The sequence below is a fragment of the Lampetra fluviatilis genome, chromosome 60, assembly GCF_964198595.1.
Source record: "Lampetra fluviatilis chromosome 60, kcLamFluv1.1, whole genome shotgun sequence".
Lineage (NCBI taxonomy): Eukaryota > Metazoa > Chordata > Hyperoartia > Petromyzontiformes > Petromyzontidae > Lampetra > Lampetra fluviatilis.
Window position 1 is genome coordinate 7,731,827 of NC_136334.1, and position 23,419 is coordinate 7,755,245.

The 23,419-nt window shown below is 52.4% G+C and overlaps 2 protein-coding genes across 3 annotated transcripts in view; both read right to left on the bottom strand.

The window, feature by feature from the left end:
- The window catches only part of LOC144950902 (ETS-related transcription factor Elf-1-like), a 31,736-nt gene extending 17,334 nt beyond the window's left edge, over positions 1-14,402 (bottom strand). Inside the window, exons 1-3 of one of the 2 annotated variants that reach the window (XM_078881067.1) lie at positions 14,262-14,402; positions 9,379-9,492; positions 7,717-7,930 (exon numbers count right to left, since the gene is read on the bottom strand). In XM_078881067.1, the coding sequence (XP_078737193.1) occupies positions 7,717-7,930; positions 9,379-9,462 (298 nt within the window). In that variant the 5' untranslated portion in view covers positions 9,463-9,492; positions 14,262-14,402. Of the gene's footprint in view, positions 1-1,717; positions 1,846-7,716; positions 7,931-9,378; positions 9,493-14,261 lie in introns of those variants that run through there. The other variant, XM_078881068.1, reaches the window with a different exon arrangement.
- A 3,215-nt stretch (positions 14,403-17,617) lies between these two features.
- On the bottom strand, positions 17,618-23,347 carry LOC144950922 (microsomal glutathione S-transferase 2-like). Its single transcript, XM_078881100.1, has 5 exons — positions 23,210-23,347; positions 21,047-21,146; positions 20,760-20,830; positions 19,044-19,125; positions 17,618-17,912 (listed from the first exon to the last, which is right to left on the bottom strand). Exons 1-5 carry the CDS (start codon positions 23,274-23,276, stop codon positions 17,750-17,752), a joined length of 483 nt encoding a protein of 160 aa, XP_078737226.1. The 5' UTR covers positions 23,277-23,347; the 3' UTR covers positions 17,618-17,749.
- Between the last annotated feature and the right edge of the window lie 72 nt (positions 23,348-23,419).

The window sequence follows — 23,419 nt, forward strand, 5'->3', positions numbered from 1 at the left end:
CACACACACACTCTAGCAGGGAGCACACACACACACACACTCTAGCAGGGAGCACACACACACACACACTCTAGCAGGGAGCCCACACACACACACACTCTAGCAGGGAGCACACACACACACTCTAGCAGGGAGCACACACACACACTCTAGCAGGGAGCACACACACACACACACTCTAGCAGGGAGCACACACACACACACACTCTAGCAAGGAGCACACACACACACTCTAGCAAGGAGCACACACACACACACACTCTAGCAAGGAGCACACACACACACTCTAGCAAGGAGCACACACACACACACTCTAGCAAGGAGCACACACACACACTCTAGCAAGGAGCACACACACTCTAGCAGGGAGCACACACACACACACTCTAGCAAAGAGCACACACACACACACTCTAGCAAGGAGCACACACACACACTCTAGCAAGGAGCACACACACACACTCTAGCAAGGAGCACACACACACACCCTCTAGCAAGCACACACACCCTCTAGCAAGGAGCACACACACACACACTCTAGCAAGGAGCACACACACACACACACTCTAGCAAGGAGCACACACACACACACACTCTCTAGCAAGGAGCACACACACACACTCTAGCAAGGAGCACACACACACACACACTCTAGCAAGGAGCACACACACACACACACACTCTAGCAAGGAGCACACACACACACTCTAGCAAGGAGCACACACACACACTCTAGCAAGGAGCACACACATACACTCTAGCAAGGAGCGCACACACAGACACACACGGAGCACACAAGGCGCGAGCACGTGTCTTACACAAGCGCCACGTGTGTGCGCGCGACCACACAACATGACGTCGCCACAGCGCTCGGTGCCAGGCTAGGTACACCTGGAGGACAAGTAAAGTTTAAAAGTGTCGAACGTCCCGGCTGGCAGGGCAGACCCATCTTGGTAACAGAACGCGAGTGTTGTGCGTGGCTTATTTGGGCTCTGCCGTACACACAAACACTCTCACACGCAGCAGCAGCAACCCAGAAGCAGCAGCAGGAACCCAGGAGCAGCAACCCAGAAGCAGCAGCAGCAACCCAGAAGCAGCAACCCAGAAGCAGCAGCAGCAACCCAGGAGCAGCAACCCAGAAGCAGCAGCAGCAACCCAGGAGCAGCAACCCAGGAGCAGCAGCACACGCGACCACATGGCCCACATGGTCCACACGGCGAACGCGTCTGCCACATGGGGTGGTGGTGGTTGTTCGCGCGGGCGGGGGGAAGCCAAACCAGCAATCATTCCTGTTACCCGCCCGCTCCCCCCCATAGGTGATCAACAATAACAACAACGGCGGCGCCGTACGGAGAACCACGCGAAACACAACAGCAGCAGCAGCACGGGGATAAAGAAAAGCACGCAGCGCCACAAATGGCGCGCGCGCGATCCACCCCCACCCCCCATGCCTCTCCTCCTTGCGCCTTCACCACAAACATGGCCATCACCCTCACCACCTTCCCTCGCAGCAGCAACAACAACAAGAAAAAACCCCACGACACTGAGATCGCAATGCAAGACTTATGGCGGCCGCCGCTAGCCAATGTACCCCACTGCTGCGTCTCGCTTTGGCTGCTGTCGATATCGTCGTGACCCCCTCCCCCCTCCCGTGTGTGTGTGCGTGGAGGCGAGCGAGGTTCGCTCGGGTCGCCAGTGTCGGCCAAGGTCCCCGTACCGGCCTTGAGGAGCAGGTCCAGTTGGTTCCCGCCCGCCCAGCGAGACACGCTCGCCGCCATCTTGCCCCCAGCAGCGCGCGCTCACTCTCTCCCTCGCTCGGTATCCGTGCGCGTGCGCGGGGCCGCGTCACCGCCTCCACTGCCCCCCACCCACCCACCAGCACTACCACCCACAGCCGCCGCCGTCGCGAATGAATCCCAAACCACCATTCCCCCTCTTCCTCCCCCCCACAAAGCGCGCTTCCAACCCGGCGAGCAGAGTTCGATTCCTGCTCACGGCCTGACGCCGGTGACGATTATCTGAAGCGGTCCTGGGGCCCTTCCACACTAAGGTCGACTCAGCCTTAAATGGGTGACGCGGTTTGGTTCGTAGAACATCGCCACCGGGTGAGAGAGGCAAAGGCGGCCGGGCGTGGTGTTGGCCACCCCCCCCCCCCCTCGTGTGCTGTTCCGGCCTTCATAGCCGCTCGCTAACAGCACTTGCCCCCAACAGTCTGCGAAAGGTTTACGAGGGGGACCTTTGTCTTGTCTTTGTTGTTGCACTTGCCCCCAACGGTCTGCTAAAGGCTACACGGGGGACCTTTGTCTCTTGTTGCCCCCGTTGGCACGCGCACCCCCCCCCCTTCGTTTCCGTTAGGCGGGGGGGGGGGCGACGGGCGGGGGGGGCGAGCGCGCGCTCAACCGGAAGCGACGACCTATCACAGCGCGGCATTGCGCGAGGGGCCCGGCCAATGGGAGCGCACTTCCGACTTGTGTATCGCTCCGCCAAGTGCACCGCCGCACCGGTTTTATTTATTTTTTTGCCTCCCGCACAGATGGTTTCGATTCGATTCCGACGGTCGTCGATTATCTCCGCATGCGATTCTGATACCGATTTGTGAGCGTAGGAATCGTTTATTTTCTAGCAATACATACGAATTAATATTATTGCGTAAGGCAATCAATCACATACTTTTAAGAGATTTGTTTATATTCTCTGCATACGCTAACTCCTGTGCTAGGAATATAACGATTAATCGATTATTAAAGATACTGACATCATCGATTCATGCGTGGGACATTTGCTTGTTTCGATTCTTTAGCAACAATGATGAATATTCACTTCCATTGGATTCTGTAGAATCCATGCCAAATATTCACTCCACTGGATTTTATGGAATCAATGTCAAATATTCACTCCACTGGATTTTATGGAATCAATGTCAAATATTCACTCCACTGGATTTTATGGAATCAATGTCAAATATTCACTCCACTGGATTTTATGGAATCAATGCCAAATATTCACTCCACTGGATTTTATGGAATCAATGTCAAATATTCACTCCACTAGATTATATAGAATCAATGTCAAATATTCATTGCAGTAGATTATATAGAATCAATGTCAAATATTCACTATATATAATCAATGCTAAAGACTCAGACCAATTTGCAATCTATGGAATAAATGCTCAAGATGATCGCCACTGTGCATTCTATTGCCCGATGCTATCAATCCCCACCACCAGAATACATTCTGCAGTATATTTTTATTTCTCAATAACACTAAAAGCACCACAAAGGCAGATTAGGAATCCATTCTTGAATCGCACCACCATTCTCGATCCTGACGACTCCTATTAGTACGGCTGTCTACATATGGTGCGAAAAAAGAAAAAAAGTACACATATACTGCCCATAGACTAACACTGCCCATAGACTCAACACTGCCCATAGACTCACACTGCCCATTGACTAACAACTACACAGACTCAACACTGCCCATTGACTAACAACTACACAGACCTAACACTGCCCATAGACTCAACACTGCCCATAGACTCAACACTGCCCAGAGACTCAACACTACCCATAGACTCAACACTGCCCATAGACTCCACACTGCCCATAGACTAACACTGCCCATAGACTAACACTGCCCATAGTCTCAACACTGCCCATAGACTAACAACTACACAGACTCAACACCACCCACAGACTCAACACTGCACCTCCGATTAGCACGTCCGGCTACGTACGGTGCGAAAGAAGTTCAACAAAAACACATACGACCGAGTGGACCGTTTGCATGCCCTGTTGCAGCATGTAGCACAGCGCTGGACATTTCTGCCGAATCGCAAAAATGCGGCGATAAGGCTGCACATGCAAACAGAGTCCAAGTGTGTGCGATGAGAGATGTGCGATCAGAGATGTGTGTGCGTGTGTGTGGGGAGCGGTAGTGTAGCGGTTAGCACGCCGCGCTATGAACCTGGCAACTCGGGTTCGATTGCCGCTCACGGCCAACACCAGCAATAATTATTAGAACCCGTCCTGAGCCTCCCCTAGGTTGACTTAGCCTCAAATGAATACCTGGTGCGATGTGCCGGCCTTCATCGGTGCTCGCTAACAGCACTTGCCCCAACAGTATGTTAAGGTTATACGGGGGATCTTTTTGCATGTGAGATGAGAGGTGTGTGAGATCGGCACCATGCCCGGCCGCCTTTGTCTCCCCGGTGCCGATATATTAACACACGACACCGGGCGCTCATTCAGGGCCGTGTCGACCCAGCAGAGGCACTTCAGATAAATTTCCGCCCACTGCAAGCCGCGGACACCAACTTGACCCTTTGGGGGTCCAGGTTTGGAGCACAGTGCACCGACCACTCACTGCAGCACGCCAAAGACAAAGTTCCCCTGCGTAGCCTTAAGGGGCTGTCGGGGCAAGTTCTGTTAAGTGAACATCTATGAAGGCCGGCACGGCACACAAAGAAGGGGGGTGGTTGGCCAACCCCGTGCCTGGCCGCCTTTGTCTCCCCAGTGAACAGTAAACATTGCCACTGGGTACTCATTTGAGGCTGAGTCGACCTAGGACCGGTTCAGATAATCGTCACCGGTGTTGGCCGTGAGCGGGGAATTGAAACCGGGCCGCCAGGTTCGTAGCGAAACGCGCTAACCGCGACACAACCGCTCCCACACACAGAAACACACACAGACATACACATACACACATGGATCTCCCAAGCATGCCCTCAACGAGTGGTGGAAATTCCTCATTCCCACACAGCCGTGGCGCGAGTGCCGTTGCTGTGTTTCCGTGGCTCCCCATCCACCTGCACTGGCGGGTGTGGCAGACGCAGTGGGGGTTAACGGACGGGCTATCCTGTGCATGCGCCAGGTGTGCCATGTATAGCGAGAGAGAGAGACAGTGGTCGATTGGTGGTGCATGTCTATCAGCGCAGACCATCGGTGAAGACAAATGTCCGAGGGCCTCTGTAAACAGCAAGAAGGCGATTCTTGTTTGCGAACAGCTAAAAATTGTATCGCGTGACGTTTGACCAAACATTACATCGTGTAAACTTTAACATGCAGTTTTTTTGTTAGCAGCCACCGATATAACGATTTTAGACAAAATATGTGTTAAGACTCTCTCCCGCCACCCGGCAGCCAAACTATATATTGTTTTGACGAGGTTCAGGGCCCACTGAGCTATAGAGGTATTTTTCAGACGCGACCTGACCACAAATGGTAGCTGAACAAAGTGGCTTATGATGTGGAAATGTAAAGCAGCCAAATACTCTAAACGCGCGACGTTGATGTTGATTCTAAATGTGGAGGGGAATAAAACCGGAGGATCCAGAGAAAAATCCACGTGACCACGGGGAGACGCAAACTCCAAATATACAGCAGCAGGCCTCACAGTTGGGATCGAACCCACGACCTCCTGTATACCAGGCGAGGTAGTGAAAACTAGAAATTAGTAAGCTTTTTATTTGACCAGGTAAGGCCCACTGAGCTATGACTCTAGATTTGAAGCTTTCGTGACTGCAAGGATTCATGCTCTTAGTTTTTTCGGTAAAGTCACCATGTAGGTAAACAATGAAATTAAAATTAATAAAAATAAAACAATAATAAATCACGACGTTTCGGAGGAAGCAAAAGTCTCCATCATCAGGTGGGACCGTCACAGCCAGATTTGCTGTATCAAGTGAGGCAGGGATTCCAAGATGCAAGTTCTTAAATACCTACGTGACTTTACCGAAAAAAACTAAGACTTTGAATCTCTTTTCAGAAACGACCTGGCCACCACAAACGATGGCTCAACGAAGTGGCTTATCACGTGGAGATTTCTAGCAGCCAAATAACTCTAAACCCGTGATGTTGATTCTAACTGTGGAGGGGAAAACCCGAGGACCCGGACAAAAATACACACAAGCACGGAGAGAGATACACGCAAACTACACATATGCAAGAGGCGTCAAAGGGTTGGGGATCGAACCCACGACCCTCCTGCACACTAGGCGAGGGAGTTGACGTCTCCCGGCCACCACGGCGCCCAGATGAAATTGTCACGCGGCTTAACGCGCCGATAATTATTATTGGGCTGGAGAACAATTACAACCGTCAAATTTGACAATGATACTTCTCATTTTTAAAACCGCATCAAACATGACGACAAAGATCACGGAAGTAAGAATTAAACTCCAGTAAGTCAGAATTACGCGATAATATTGCGTCGTTTGCAAACACACGGGGGCACGAAGCCCCCTAATTATTATTTATTATTCAAGGTTTCATGTTTTTGCTTATCCGACGTAATAACGCCAATGGAAATTAACGACAAGGAATGACTGTAGAACTTGAATCGGGCCGCAAAGTTGGGCTGATTTCAGCATCATGTGACAACAAAGAGCTTCATGGCTCATCGGATTCCTCCAGTAGTAGAAATAAATATTGCCATTCTGATGAGCAACACACAAATAAATCACATGGAGGCAAGGTTTGGTGGATCGCACAAATACGGGCGTCCGTCGACGTGGACGCAAAAGATACCTTCCCGAAAAGTTGTCTGGAAAGTGAAATTCCATTTTTATCGAGCCCAAAATTACCCATTGACTTCCGTTACCGAATTGGAGATGCGTTCCTATGGAAGATATTTGGCCCCAAGACGGTGATGACAATCACAAATGAGAAAGCGACAAACAGTTTTTTTTATACACATCGCATGGAAAAATCCATCATATATCTTACAATAGAATAACAATACTCAAAACAAGTTGCGAGAAACGAGTAGAGTAGTAGGACCAGCGCAAGATGCACGCTGGGGCAGACGATGTGACGCCCGTTGTTCGACACAAACTCTCTCTCCTGAAGTCCGATCAACGTCGACATCGAGCCCCTGGACATATTGCTGCCATACGCGAGTGGAATGATAGCAGAGGAAGCAGGCAACACACGAGGTCCCACGTATAGCCGTTGACAGACTTTTGTGACAAGCGCTGTTGGCGAGCACATACGAAGGACGGCACTGTGGCACACGAGGGGGTGGGTAGCCATCGCCACGCCCGGCCACCTTAGTCTCCCCCAGTGGCGACATTTGCACACCGCACAAGGTACTCATTTTAGGCCGAGCCGACCTAGGGAAAGCCCAGGGACGGCTCTGATAATCGTCACCAATGATGGTGGCCGCGAGCTTGGGAATTGGGTGTGCAATTTGAACTGACATACTTCTTTTATTTTACGTATTTATTTTTTGCGACTTGCTTACCGTTCCCATACTTTGCACTCCCATCGTGTTGTTTTTGTCCAATTTGTTGCTGTAACTTTCTGACCCCGACCCCTACTGGAAATCCGTGGAAAAAGAGCTTCACGGACTCATCGGATTTCGCCATGACCAGAGGTCACAAACGGGGTTTGACTCCTTACCCGTACCCGTACCCGGCCGCACCAGGGTCGCAAACGGGTACCCGACCGGGTACGGGTACCCGTTCCCTACCCGTACCCGTACCCTACCCGAAATGAGTGACAAACATTTACTCACCAGTGACTCACGGCCTACCCGTACCCGTACCCGGCCGCACCAGGGTCGCAAACGGCTACCCGTACCCGTACCCAGCTGGGTATCGGGTAGGATACGGGTATCGGGTACCCGGTTGCGACCTCTGTCCATGACCAACGGCAGATGCCGATTCCGAGCGAGGCTTCGTGGCTCCCCGCACGCCGACTCGCGAGTCCCTACCGCAGCACACGACGAGGGCATCCTCGATGACCTGCTCCTGGGCCACGATGAGCGCCTCCCCGCAGGGCATGGTCGAGTCGCCTCCACCCCCTTCACCTCCTCCTTCAACTCCTCCACCTCCTCCTCCTCCGCCGCCGCCACCGCTGTACGCGGCGTAGCACAGACTCCCGTCCAGCGTGGGCAGGGCCTCCACCACCACGGCAGGGAAATCGTCCTGCGGGAGCAAAACGAACGATCGAGTCGCGGTACGGAGCGTGCGCGCCACCTTACATGGTTTTTTTTCCAAATAAATTAATATTTTGGTAGATACGCCTCCCCCCACCCTCCTCTTACCTGTCGCTCCACGTAAAACAAAAAAAATACACAAATATTTCTTCCGCATCCCACCACCTCCGATTGGCACGGTTGGTGCGAAAGAAGTTCAACGTACACGCACACACGGCCTTCTGGGAGTGCGTAATTTCAATGGCACTGGTTCAACACAAGCAAAAATCTGGACCGGCTTTCACATTCAGAGTCTCACACATCAGCGGTCAGGCTTGCTTGTTCCCAATGCTGTTGAAAAATCTGGACCGGCATTCACATTCTGTGTCTCACATCAGCGGTCAGGCTTGCGTGTCCCAATGCTGTTGAAAAATCTGGATCGGCATTCACATTCTGTGTCTCACATCAGCGGTCAGGCTTGCTTGTCCCAATGCTGTTGAAAAATCTGGACCGGCATTCACATTTTGTGTCTCACATCAGCAGCCAGGCTTTCTTGTCCCAAAATGCTGGTGAACTACTAGTTGTTTATAGGCAAGGATGCTCTCGATCAAATTTGGGTTTTCGTTTAGTGCAAAAAGCATAACACAGACACAACACTGTGGTCTAACACTGGTGAGACAAGGCCATGAAGATGGCTGTCTCTGGTGTAGGCCAATCAGTTGCCATATATGAGAGCATGTTTGTTTTCATGTTCACCATGAATACGTGTGGTTAATGCGGACTTGATTTGGTGTTTGATCATCTTTACACCTATATTCTTGGTTCTTTCGGTAAAGTCACGTAGAAGGGAAATAATAAAAATAATACAAATAAAACAATTGAATATGAATCCCTGCAGTCACGAAAGCTTTAAATCAAAATCTTTACACCTGTTTTATTGCCAGAAAGGGTTCAAACCCATTTATATTTTTTTCATACTTTTGATACTGGCAAAATAAAGGCTGCCATGATACATACACAACACTGCCGGGGCAGTGGCTGGAGGTTCATCAGTGTAGGCCCGGATTTTAACTGTGAAGCCGACAGACGTGCACTGGTGTCGGCACAGACTCGCCACGGCGCATCGGCCAGATCACAAAGGTCCGCCGGCCATTGGGCCACAAACGGCCGATCGGCAAACTGCTAACAATGCCCCTCACGAGGAACGTGATCTCTCGAACAAAAATACGCACGCTGGCAAGGTCACCGTGGCGGACGGTTATTGGGGAAAACGAATGCGACACGAAAGATCCGCAGAATGTGAAAAGAAACGAGAGGGTATGTTTCTATAAAACTGATGGTGGTATCGACGCTAAGATCTTTGCCCGCGGCCCCGACTCTGGTCCAATTTTCCACCCCAGGTGGTACCCACCGACTCCCGTTGGGACTCATGGGCCAAAGCGAACGCGTGAGACCAACCTGTTTTTCCTCTGCGGCCACCGCAGGTGCCGAGCTGGGCAGCTCCAACGCCAGGCTGCCCTGCTCCACCAACGTTGACGCCATCTCGGGGCAGCAGTCTCCTTCGGGCGACGACTGCAACACAACCACAACAGCATCATCAGCACCTAGCCATGATTAATCCACTGCTGGCTTGATCCAAATGCCAGTAGGAACACACAGGGAAAGAAGCTACATAATACATTGACAAGTGTCGAGTCCCGCCATACATGCCCGAGCCTCGCACCCCTAGCATGAGTTGAGCCTTCCCTCCCGCAGCAGCCAATCCACAGGAGCCCAAGCTAGACTATTGACTGACACCACAATGCGCAAGTCCCGCTCAGAATAGCCGAGAGCCTTCCTTGATATTCCTCCTCCCACGGGAGTCCGAGGGACAGACTAATATCACTTCGACAACACGCACGAGGCAGGAGCACCCACAATTCAAGGCGTCTCACTCCACAACGGGTGAACCTCCCTCTCCGTGTGTAAGAACGGAGATAAAACAAGATAAATTTTTTAATGGGTAAGGCCCACCCCGAGCGATATATCTCTTTTTCAGAAGCGACCTGGCCACAAGCAATAGCCCAGGGAAGTGGCTTCTCTCACGTGGAAATGCACCGTCGTTTCTAAATGAGGGGGGGGGGGAATCATAGGACCCGCAGAAAAATACACACGACCATGGGGCGAGAGACACGCAAACTCCAAATATACAACAGGCGTCAAAGGGTTGGGATCGAACCCGCAACCTCCTGTAGACCCGGCGAGGCTGTGAACATCCCACAGCCATCTCCCGCAGGGGGCCTCTGGCACAGATGTTGTTGATAGGAGTCGCTGCAATGCAATGCGCGAGATCACCTTGAAAGTTCCCCCTCCCACAGAGGGACCCACAGGGGCCCACACCAACATGGGCCAGGCGGGTGTCACTGCCACACGAGACTCGGCGACGAGTCTCAACTCCACGAGCACCAGGACCTCGATAACACCCCTCGGCATCGCTTCAAGTCACGCAAAGCCCTGTTGGACCCCCCCCACCACCAATGCGCTTGACCTCAAACAACACGAGTTCAACCTCCTGTTGAAGCCTGGAGCGCTGAATGGAGTTCAAAAGAACTCGCGAACAACCACCGGCTTGTTGTGAAAGACCCAACGCAGATGATCCCCGGCGGATTGATCTTCCACGAAACGCCTTGGGATCCACCCTAAACCGCATCCACTGCACAAACCATGGTAGCAGCGGATGCGTAAACCCCTGACGATGCACAAATGCAAAATTTAAAACTCTCCAGTAGCAGTGTGCCGGTTGTGGTCATCCAGAACATGGGCCGTGAAACGTGTAAACGGACCAATGCCCCGATCCACAAATTCGAAGGAGACATTGCAGCGATGACGATACGCTACTCCGCTGCTGATGCGGTTATCTGGGCTTGGACCACCTGAATGTGAAATTGTCGTTCTTGTTGCTCTGCATCTACATCAGGCCAATGCCACGGGGACTTGAGTTTCATTGAAGCAGCAGCAACAACACGCATGTCAATCTCACACCACGAAGAGTGGGGGACCCAAAGACGTTGAAGCCACAGGCCTTGACAAGTGACCATTACAAGACAGAAGGCCACGAAGCGCCGGTCTCCTCTCCCTCTTGTCTATGAGCGTGGACCACACTCCCCAATGCGTGAGGCCTCATTCTCAATGAGTGAGCCTCTCTCTAAAGCGTGAGCCTCACTCCACAAAGCGCAAGGCCTCACTCACAATGAGGCCTCGCTCACAATGAGGCCACACTCCCAATGCGTGAGGCCTCACTCTCAATGAGTGAGCCTCTCTCTAAAGCGTGAGCCTCACTCCACAAAGCGCAAGGCCTCACTCACAATGAGGCCTCGCTCACAATGAGGCCACACTCCCAATGCGTGAGGCCTCACTCTCAATGAGTGAGCCTCTCTCTAAAGCGTGAGCCTCACTCCACAAAGCGCAAGGCCTCACTCACAATGAGGCCTCGCTCACAATGAGGCCACACTCCCAATGCTTGAGGCCTCGCTCCCCAATGCGTGAGGCCTCACTCACAATGCATGAGGCCTCACTCCCAATGCGTGAGGCCTCACTCACAATGAGGCCTCCCAATGCGTGAGGCCTCACTCACAATGAGGTCTCACCCTCAATGCGTGAGGCCTCGCTCCCCAATGCGTGAGGCCTCGCTCACAATGCATAAGGCCTCGCTCACAATGCATAAGGCCTCGCTCACAATGAGGTCTCACCCTCAATGCGTGAGGCCTCGCTCCCCAATGCGTGAGGCCTCGCTCACAATGCATGAGGCCTCGCTCACAATGAGGTCTCACCCTCAATGCGTGAGGCCTCGCTCCCCAATGCGTGAGGCCTCACTCACAATGCGTGAGGCCTCGCTCACAATGAGGTCTTACCCTCAATGCGTGAGGCCTCGCTCCCCAATGCGTGAGGCCTCGCTCCCCAATGCGTGAGGCCTCGCTCACAATGCCTGAGGCCTCGCTCACAATGCGTGAGGCCTCGCTCACAATGCGTGAGGCCTCGCTCACAATGCGTGAGGCCTCGCTCACAATGCGTGAGGCCTCGCTCACAATGCGTGAGGCCTCGCTCACAATGCGTGAGGCCTCGCTCACAATGCGTGAGCGAGGCCTCGCTCACAATGCGTGAGGCCTCGCTCACAATGCGTGAGGCCTCGCTCACAATGCGTGAGGCCTCGCTCACAATGCGTGAGGCCTCGCTCACAATGCGTGAGGCCTCGCTCACAATGCGTGAGGCCTCGCTCACAATGCGTGAGGCCTCGCTCACAATGCGTGAGGCCTCGCTCACAATGCGTGAGGCCTCGCTCACAATGCGTGAGGCCTCGCCCACAATGCGTGAGGCCTCGCTCACAATGCGTGAGGCCTCGCTCACAATGCGTGAGGCCTCGCTCACAATGCGTGAGGCCTCACTCACAATGCGTGAGGCCTCACTCACAATGCGTGAGGCCTCACTCACAATGAGGTCTCACCCTCAATGCGTGAGGCCTCGCTCCCCAATGCGTGAGGCCTCGCTCACAATGCGTGAGGCCTCGCTCACAATGCGTGAGGCCTCGCTCACAATGCGCGAGGCCTCACTCACAATGCGTGAGGCCTCACTCACAATGAGGTCTCACCCTCAATGCGTGAGGCCTCGCTCCCCAATGCGTGAGGCCTCGCTCACAATGCGTGAGGCCTCGCCCACAATGCGTGAGGCCTCCCTCACAATGCGTGAGGCCTCGCTCACAATGCGTGAGGCCTCGCCCACAATGCGTGAGGCCTCACCCACAACGCGTGAGGCCTCGCCCTCAATGCGTGAGGCCTCACCCACAATGCGTGAGGCCTCACTCTCAATGAGTGAGCCTCTCTCTAAAGCGTGAGCCTCACTCCACAAAGCGCAAGGCCTCGCTCACAATGAGGCCACACTCCCAATGCTTGAGGCCTCGCTCCCCAATGCGTGAGGCCTCACTCACAATGCATGAGGCCTCACTCACAATGCATGAGGCCTCACTCCCAATGCGTGAGGCCTCACTCCCAATGCGTGAGGCCTCACTCACAATGAGGCCTCCCAATGCGTGAGGCCTCACTCACAATGAGGTCTCACCCTCAATGCGTGAGGCCTCGCTCCCCAATGCGTGAGGCCTCGCTCACAATGCATGAGGCCTCGCTCACAATGAGGTCTCACCCTCAATGCGTGAGGCCTCGCTCCCCAATGCGTGAGGCCTCGCTCACAATGAGGTCTCACCCTCAATGCGTGAGGCCTCGCTCCCCAATGCGTGAGGCCTCGCTCACAATGAGGTCTCACCCTCAATGCGTGAGGCCTCGCTCACAATGCGTGAGGCCTCGCTCACAATGCGTGAGGCCTCGCTCACAATGCGTGAGGCCTCGCTCACAATGCGTGAGGCCTCGCTCACAATGCGTGAGGCCTCGCTCACAATGCGTGAGGCCTCGCTCACAATGCGTGAGGCCTCGCTCACAATGCGTGAAGCCTCGCTCACAATGCGTGAGGCCTCGCTCACAATGCGTGAGGCCTCGCTCACAATGCGTGAGGCCTCGCTCACAATGCGTGAGGCCTCGCTCACAATGCGTGAGGCCTCACTCAATGCGTGAGGCCTCACCCACAATGCGTGAGGCCTCACCCACAATGCGTGAGGCCTCACCCACAATGCGTGAGGCCTCACTCACAATGCGTGAGGCCTCACTCACAATGAGGCCTCCCAATGCGTGAGGCCTCACTCACAATGCGTGAGGCCTCACTCACAATGTCTCACCCTCAATGCGTGAGGCCTCACTCTTAATGAGGCCTCACTCCCAATGCGTGAGGCCTCCCCCACCCCGCCCGCCGGAGCGTGAGCCCGGGGGCCGACCGCCCCCCGTCCCCGCATCATCAACACGACCGCGGCCTAAGCGCGCAGGCCTTGCCGAGGGCCCGAGCCCACGGCCCGAGCCCACGGCGCTCCAACTCTCACGAGCGTCACGTCTGCACGGCCTGGCGCCTTCGGCAGCAGCAGCAGCCGTCGCCAGCGAGCGCACACGCAGCGTAGGAGGCCGTTCCGAGCAAAACTTTTAACTTTTAAAGCTCCACTTTAAACCCTTTCACACGCCAGTTTAGCCACAACACCATCACCGCTAACCACCACTACCACCACCACCCCTCTCACAACACTTGACACCACGCAGAGCCACTGGAGGGCCTTGTTACACCCCTCTCACCCCCTACTAGGACTACCACACACACCCCGGGGTGGTCGGGGTGAAGGTGGTGGTGGGTGTTGGTGGTTGGGGGTGTTGGTGTTGAAGAGAGAGACGCCGCCTTGTTGTCAGCGTGAACACGGACGTGGTGCTTCGACCTACGTTCGAGTCGGCGCCGCTGCGTGAAGCTCTCTCGCGGCGTTTCTAGACGAGTCGATTGGAGCGGCCGCGATTCATGAGCGATGATGTTTCAGCGTAAGGGACATTTTTTTTACATCACAGCAGCAGCAATACCACCTCCTCCATTGAGCGGGGGGGGGGTGTTTGCTCCAGATCACCGTGTTGTTTATCAAGCGTCGGGCGATACCAAGTAGCGGGCGAGGTTGATAACGAAGAGCGAGACTTGCACGAAACCGCTCGCTCGCCCGCACCGCCTCGGCCGAAGACGACGGCGTTTGTAGCGATGATTGATTGCCGCAAAGCGCCTTCGTCGAAGCGGACGAGAGAGTTGAACTTTGGCGAACGCCCCTGTTATTACCGGTCCAAGTAGACTCGTCCGCTAGTTCAATTCGGCGCGCGTTGATTGGCTGGCAGGCTCGTGACGCAGCGATCAGACCCCCCTTACCATATATGGTATGTGTGGTGGAAGCCTCATAAACATAATTTATGATATACTGGAGGAAGAAATCCGATTATCCATGAAGCTCTTGATCACAGATGTCTGGATAGGGCGGGAGGTTAAAACAACAATACTAAAAAAAACCGATAGGAGTGCAAAGTATAGGATATGTAAACAAATCACTTTCGAAATATGTATTAATAAAAGTGAGATAATAGAGTTCATCTTCTTGGTTCTTTCGGTAAAGTCACGTAGAAGGAAAATAATAAAATAATAAAAATAAAACATAATAAAATAATTCTCACGACGTTTCGGCCACAACGCAAGCACCCCTCCATCCCAGCTTAAATAGACGCTCCAAGCCTGGGGTGTGTCATTCAGACTCTGTCTTATCGACAGACCTGTTCTCCACCTGAGGACGGCTGCTTGCGTTGTGACCGAAACGTCGTGAGAATTATTTTTATTATGTTTTATTTTTATTATTTTATTATTTCCATTCTACGTGACTTTACCGAAAGAACCAAGAAGATGAATCCATGCAGTCACGAAAGCTTTAAATCGAAAGATAATAGAGTTGTTGTTTTTTTGGGGGGGGGGGGAGGGGGTTAGATTGCGTGAATATATAAATGTGTCGTTAAACCCGCCACCACCCTGCACAGCCAGCTAGTGAGGTTTGTCACGTAAACAGAACGTGGCAAATTGGTTACTCGTACAACACGACGCCACAACATTTGCAATCCGAGTGTACGACGTTTCGCCAGCAATCACAACCGGCTTCATCAGGAGGTCCGCAGACAGATGTGTGGAGAAGTCCGTCTGTTTCGTGCCTTGTGTTGAGGCGTCGGTGTGGTGACCACCACGTCTTGTGCGCTCTTCTCTAGTAAGGATGATGTTGGTCGCCAAAACCTTCGTGTTTCACTAATAAGGTAAGAGATGCAAATTATACTGGTAGGAACGAAGTGAACCAGCCTACAATAGATTATATCGTCCGTCCGTCCGATGTCCGATTAGGTGTAGCAAGATCGCCCCCTACTGCAAACACTTGGCAGGACCCTACAAAAACCTTTAGACTCAGTGAGGCTTTCCTGGCTAAACAAGTGTAACATTCCCTTATAATTCCCTGAGATAGTTTTTTAATTCCCTGAGATAGTTTTAAATTAAAACATTGACATTAAAAATTAACTCACAGCGGCCTAAAGCCTACAGCTAGGCCTAAAGCCTAGAACTAGGCCTCAAACTCTCCCTTCGTATCGTATTTGTTCGTTCCTACCAGCCCACCCCGCAGGGACCTGTTTTTGTCAAGGCGCTCTTCCCCCTCCAACTCAGCTTAAATATACGCTCCAAGCCTGGTGGTGTTCATTCAGACGCTGTCTTCCCGACAGACCTGTTCTTCACCTGAGGACGGCTGCTTGCGTTGTGGCCGAAACGTCGTGAGAATTGTATTTTATTATGTTTTATTTTTATAATTTTATTATTTCCCTTCTACGTAACTTTACCGAAAGAACCAAGAACAACAGTCGTCACAGCACACGTGTTGAGAGTTTTTATTTATTTATTTTAGGCACACGTACCACGTGGTCATGTGACGAAGCATCAGTGGGGGGAGAGGGGACATTGGGTTGGGGTTAAAAGCCACTTATTCAATTTGAAACATTTTATTCCTTTAAATATATATTTGCTTAGATGTTATCTATTGTTGTTTTGTTTGTTTGTCTTGTTACATTGTATTGTTATCTTGTATTATCACATTGTATTGTTATATTTTATTCTTCTATTGCATTGTTATATCGTTTGTGCTGTTACATTGTATTGTTATCTTGTATTATTACATTGTATTGTTATATTTTATTCTTCTATTGTATTGCTATATTGTTTGTCTTGTTACATTGTATTGTTATCTTGTATTATTACATTGTATTATTCTATTGTTTGACCTTTTGGAACTTTCGCAGAGCAGTTACACCACTCCTCCCGTGTCGGAGAGCGGCCAGTGGAAGTGTACACCAAGGAGCTACGTCTGAGATCCCTGCTCCATACAGCAGAGGGCAGCACTCGCCCACGTGCATGTTGTCATGTTCGTCGCGTGAGAGTCGAATCTGTCGATATTGTTCATTCTCAGAGCTGGAATTTAGCCAAATTTAGTGCACGGCTACATTTCACCGAATATGTTGTTGTTGTTTGTTGTTGTTTGTTGTTGTTTGTTGTTGTTGTTTGTTGTTGTTTGTTGTTGTTTGTTGTTGTTGTTTGTTGTTGTTGTTTGTTGTTGTTGTTTGTTGTTGTGTGCAGTCACTCGTGACCAGGCCGAGGTCATGAACTCACTAACAATTTGAGAAGCCGGCTTAGGGGCCTCCATAAATGACATCACGCGATTTTTGACGATTTTTGACCCCCCCCCCTCGTCACACGGCGTCACAAAAGTCAGACCCCCCCCCCCTCAAATATGACGTCACAAAGCTCTGCCCCCCCAAAATAAAACATGCTTCAAATCGCTTTAAACTATTGTCATTGTAGTGCGTATTTAATGTGGTGCTGCACTCTGATGTTGTAGGAGAAAACATTTATTAAAAAGTCTGTTTGATTAAATAGAACGTGTTGTCTATATTTTACATTTGAAGCTTTCGTAACTGCAAGGATTCATATTCTTAGGTTTTTTCGGTAAAGTCACGTAGGTAAAATATTAACATTAACATTAATAAAAGTAAAATTATTTTATTTTTATTTTACTTTCATTAATTTTTTTTTACCTACGTGACTTTACCGAAAAAACCTAAGAATATATTCGTCTAAATTTATTTAAAGTTGCGCATTTTGATGTGACGTCACATTTCTCAAACCTCCCCCCCCCTCGTCACACATCGTCACAAATGTCTGACCCCCCCCCCCCCCCCCAGGTGCGTGACGTCATTTACGAACGGCCCCTTAATCGCAGGCAATCGCCCAGATTCGAACCCGGGCCTTCACCGTTGGCGTCTCAGCGCCCTGACCTCTGCAACTCGACCACGTGGTCGAGGCCACGTGGTCGAGGCCACGTTCATACAAAGAGCAGCAGGGCCGAGGCTGCCTTGGCCACGAGGTTCAGGTGGTCGAGGAGGCTGACTTGGTAGTACCACCACAGGGCGAAGTTGAGCAGCCCAACGGCGGAGAGAGCCGAGAGCGAGAACATCAACCGCTTGGCCAGGAAATAGCCGGGGACTCTGCAACAACAAGACGGAGGAGGAGGAGATGACGACACTCGGACTTTGAAGAAACATCTCAAGGCCTCTGATACACTACATTATACACTACACTACTATACACTACACTATATACTACACTACTATACACTACACTACTATACACTACACTACTATACACTACACTACAATACACTACACTATACACTACCCTACTATACACACTACACTATACACTACACTATTATACACTATACACTACACTACTATGCACTATACACTACACTATACACTACACTACTAAACATATCCACAACACCTCAAGGCCTCCTCCTCTGCCTGTCTGGGCCAGGGCTGTCGAGCAGCCCTCAGCTTTGCCTCCCCGCCTGTGGGCTCGTTGACTTTTTCGCAAAATCCGACACGTAATGATGATGGTGCAATCATAATTACGATGACATCATCATCATCGTCGTCGAAATGATTATCATGACCATGATCATTCGCCACGTGCCCAGGGACAGCTCCCGCTGTGACGCAACGGTCACATGGCACGGCGGCAGCGGGGGCCGGGTTCGATTCCAACTCCCGGCGCGCTCGCAGTTTTGTGAAAACAATGGGGGGGGGGTCCAGTTACTTCAATACCCCCCCCCCCCCTCCAATGAGTTCACCGCAGTGAGCCGCGGTGGCTATGAGATGTTAACTCCCTCGCCTGGTCTACAGGAGGTCGTGGGTTCGATCCCGACCCTGACGACGCCTGCTGTATATTTTGAGTTTGCGTGTCTCTCTCTCCGTGGTGAGATGTTAACTCCCTCGCGTGGTCTACAGGAGGTCGTGGGTTCGATCCTCTTTGACGCCTGCTGCTGTATATTTGTAGTTTGCGTGTCTCTCTCTCTCGGTGGTTACGTGGATTTTCTCCGGGTTCTTCTCCCGGTTTTCCCCTCCCACATTTAGAATCAACGCCGCGTGTCTAAGGAGTGAGTATGCGGCCGCTGTTAAACATTCCCAACCGGTGACGATACGCCGCTCCGTTGAGCTGTCATTTGCGTTGGCACGTGGGTTGACGTCCGTTGAACGTCGAGTTTAACGTCGGCCGCAACGTTGACCCGACGTTGGGGCGATCGTGCGTTGGGGGCCGCGGTGTCGCACGCTCACCGCTTGTTGTCCGTTCCCATGTAGCCCTTGAAGTACTTGTAGCGCGCCACGATGTACATGAGGCCGATGAAGGCGGCGGCGGCTGCAGACAGGAAACACGCAAAGTTGGCGCCAACCACATGTCACCAACGGTGGCGCCAACCACATGCCCCCAACGGTGGCACCAACCACATGCCACCAAAGTTGGGCCAACGTTGGCCAACGTTGGTGGCATGTGGTTGGTGCCAACTTTGGCGTGTTTACTCGGGACCAAACAAGGAGGCATATAATAATAATGAAGACGTTATTGAGAATTGTCAGCTTTGTAACACGTGGAGGACATCATGAACGTTTCCATCAATCCCAGCAAACAAATATGAAGATCCCCCGTGTAGCCTTAACAGACTGTTGGGGCAAGTGCTGTTAGCGAGTAGCACCTATGAAGGTCGGGTCGGCACACGAGGGGGTGGGTGGCCAGCACCACCCCCGGCCGCCTTTGTCTCCCCAGTGGCGATGATTGCTACACACCGCACCAGGTGCTCATTTGAGGCAGAGTCGACCTTAGCGAGGCCCAGGACGGGTTCAGATCATCGCCACCGGCAGTGTTTGCCGTGAGCGGGAATCGAACTCGCGTCGCCGGGTTCAGTAGCGCAGCGTAGCGCTAACCGCTGCACCACCGCTCCCCAAATCAGTCTCTGCTCCACCTCCATTCACAGTCAACGCGACGCATGCGACGCATTCGACGCAGCGATCCGGTGGAGCGGCGGCGCAGTGGTTAGCGCGCCGAGCTGCGAACCCGGTTCCGGATCCGAGTTCGATTCCCACTCACGAACGGCCGCGGACAACGGCGGCGAACGCGACGATGGAACCAGAGTGGGAACTTTGATTTCTACCGGAGGAATCCGATGAGCTACGTGAAGGGGCAGGGGGGCGGGTCAGAAGGTCACGACCACAAACGGTACAAAACACACGATCGGAGTGCGAAGCATCCGGAAAGCGAAGACGAATCACTCAAGCGACAAGCAAAAAGAACACATTGACGCGACGTCCCTTGCACGGGCATGGGGTTGGTACGACACCGGCACGGACTGCGTTGCCGTACGACTCAGGGGTGGGGAACGTCTGGCCCGCGGGCCGTACAATGCCCGCGAAATCATTTGGTGTGGCCATGCCAAGGCAACAGCAGGCGGGACTCGAAATTCAATACATCTAGGAGCAAACCTGGAAAAGCAGTTGCGAGTAGCAGCAACATCGTCAATACCAGCTAACATCATCACGCCTCACCAAAGAGAAGCAGTTCCAGCCATCGCATTAGGGGCGAGTTAATTAAACGTTTGACCAAATATAACGGGCTAATTTTGAAGTTGATAATGTTGTATGGCCCGCGAATGATGTTCTAAATATCCAAATAGACCTTGGCAGAAAAAAGGTTCCCCACCCCTCCACGTGGTGTCGTGTGCGTGGTGTGTGTGGTAGGTGGGTCACGTGGGTCACGTGGTGTCGTGGTGTGTGTGGCAGGTGGGTCACGTGGTGTCGTGGTGTTTGTGGTAGGTGGGTCACGTGGTGTCGTGGTGTGTGTGGCAGGTGGGTCACGTGGTGTCGTGGTGTTTGTGGCAGGTGGGTCACGTGGTGTCGTGTGCGTGGTGTGTGTGACACGTGGTCACGTGGTGTCGTGGTGTGTGTGGCACGTGGCCTCGGTGCCCCTGTGGGTGGTCAGGGCTCGTCGGGAGGTCGCACCAGAGCTGGTGAAGAGGCCGGCGGTCCACATCGTCACCAGGAAGATGGGGTAGTAGTCTTGCAGGTTTTGGCTACGCACGCACACACACGTGTTATCGCGGGCTGTGCTGTACTCCCTACATCCACGTGTTATCACTCATCACAACGCGATTATTCCACAACGGGAACGCAACGACAGCTTTATAGGAGAACAGACTGCACTGTTATAATGAGCTAAGAGCAGAGGTTGGGAGGTGGGGGGGCAGACGGAGGCGGTAGTGGAGTGGTGGTGGTGGGGGGTGGCTCACTTGGCCCTGTAGACGATCTCCAGCTCGGTGTTGCCCGTCACGAAGGGATGCTTGATGTTGTACTTCCTGCGCATCTTCACCACCATCTGGAGGAAGTAGGCTGTGGGGGGGGGGACACAACGTGAGCGTTCTCATCCCCGTGGGCCGGCGGCTGGCTCGGCTTGAGTTGGCTCGGCTCGCCATAGACGAGCATTGTTTATATAGACTAGCATTGCCCATAGACTAGCATTGCCCATAGACTAGCATTGCCCATAGACTAGCATTGTCCATAGACTAGCATTGCCCATAGACTAGCATTGTTTTTATATATATACTAGCATTGCCCATAGACTAGCATTGCCCATAGACTAACATTGCCCAAAGACTAACATTGCCCATAGACTAACATTGCCCATAGACTAGCATTGCCCATAGACTAGCATTGCCCATAGACTAACATTGCCCATAGACTAACATTACCCATAGACTAGCATTGCCCATAGACTAACATTGCCCATAGACTAACATTGCCCATAGACTCACATTGCCCATAGACTAGCATTGTTAATATACTAACATTGCCCATAGACTAGCATTGCCCATAGACTATCATTGCCCATAGACTAGCATTGCCCATAGACTGACATTGCCCATAGACTGACATTGCCCATAGACTAACATTGCCCATAGACTAGCATTACCCATAGACTGACATTGCACCATAGACTAGCATTGCCCATATACTGACATTGCCCATAGACTACCATTGCCCATAGACTAGCATTACCCATAGACTGACATTGCACCATAGACTGACATTGCCCATAGACTAACACTGCCCATAGACTCAACACTACCCATAGACTAACACAGCCCATAGACTAGCATTGCTCATATACGGATGCATCCGTGGGTGTTTTCACTTCTCCATCATGTGCAACGAAGAAGGACCACATCCCAAAACGTCACCTGTCATGTAATTTATTATTTAAAACTAAACTCTTCATTTTTATCTCACCACGCAAGGCGACGCAGAGCTACGGAGCTCTCATTCAGAAGCGACCAGGCCACAAACGACAGCTCACCGCCGCGTGGACATTGATACCTCGAAACGCGCGTTTCTAACATGCAAGGGACAACGGGAGAGACACGCAAACTCCAAATACACAGCAGCAGGCGTCGTCACGGTCAGAATCCAACCCACGACCTCCTGCGTACCAGGCGAGGTAGTTAACATCTCCTAGCCACCGTGATGACGATGAGAGAGAGAGAGAGACACGCAAACTCCAAATATACAGCAGGCTTAGTCAGGGTCAGGACTGAACCCACGACCTCCTGCATACCAGGCGAGGTAGTTAACATCTCACGACGGAGAGAGAGAGACACGCAAACTCCAAATATACAGCAGGCGTCAGGGTCAGGATCCAACCCACGACATCTTCCGTACCAGGCGAGGTAGTTAACATCTCTTAGCCCCCGTGATGATGATGAGGAGGGAGAGAGACACGCAAACTCCAAATACACAGCAGCAGGCTTCGTCAGGGTCAGGATCCAACCCACGACCTCTTCCGTACCAGGCGAGGTAGTTAACATATCTTAGCCACCGTGATGATGATGAGAGAGAGAGACACGCAAACTCCAAATACACAGCAGCAGGCTTCGTCAGGGTCAGGATCCAACCCACGACCTCTTGCATATTGTCGCGCGGCGCTTTCAGATGCGCTTCTGCGGCCGTCTGGAACGCTCTTCCTGCCGATGTTGGGAAGCCGCTGGAGACACACCCTTTTAAAACATCACCCGGATTGACGAACTCGTTCCTTTAGAACTGCTTTCTGTGTTTAGCTTGTTGTCCTTCCCCCCTTCCCGCACCTCCGATTGGCACGGTTGGCTACGTACCTGTGCGAACGAAGTTCAACGCACGTACAATGTACACACACACGCGTGCCCTGTACACCTCCACCTTGTGCTGCACAGGGACAGCTGCCATTAGTGGGGGGGGGGTCCCCTAGGGGACGAGGCGTGATGGTTGGGAGGCGCTTTCAGACGCCGGGGCATTGAGCGCCCCAGCGCACGCAAGCCCTCGATTGTTGAGCGGAGAACTAGAAATGAGAAAACACACGTACACAGACACACACGCGCACACGTACACACAGACACGCACACGTACACACACACAGTCCTCACCATTCTGCCAGCAGCTCAACAAGGACGTGGCCAGCAGCAGGGCGACATCTTCCATCCGCGCGATCATCGCGGCTGAGACGAGGCGGGGAGAGAGGCTCTGCGACCGCTGCGGACCGAGTAGCCGGCTTGGTTTGCGACGGGCTGCGTTTGGTCGCTAACGAATCTCAGAAAATCGCTGGCGGGGCGGGGCGGGGGTGGTGGTGGTGGTGT

Excerpts from the sequence above, each read along its gene's own strand:
- LOC144950922 (XM_078881100.1), bottom strand. The coding sequence starts at position 23,276 with ATGATCGCGCGGATGGAAGATGTCGCCCTGCTGCTGGCCACGTCCTTG. Across the intron at positions 21,147-23,209 it reads GTTGAGCTGCTGGCAGAATG|CCTACTTCCTCCAGATGGTG; the intron begins GTGAGGACTGTG and ends CCCCCCCCACAG. Across the intron at positions 17,913-19,043 it reads ATGGGAACGGACAACAAGCG|AGTCCCCGGCTATTTCCTGG; the intron begins GTGAGCGTGCGA and ends TTGTTGTTGCAG.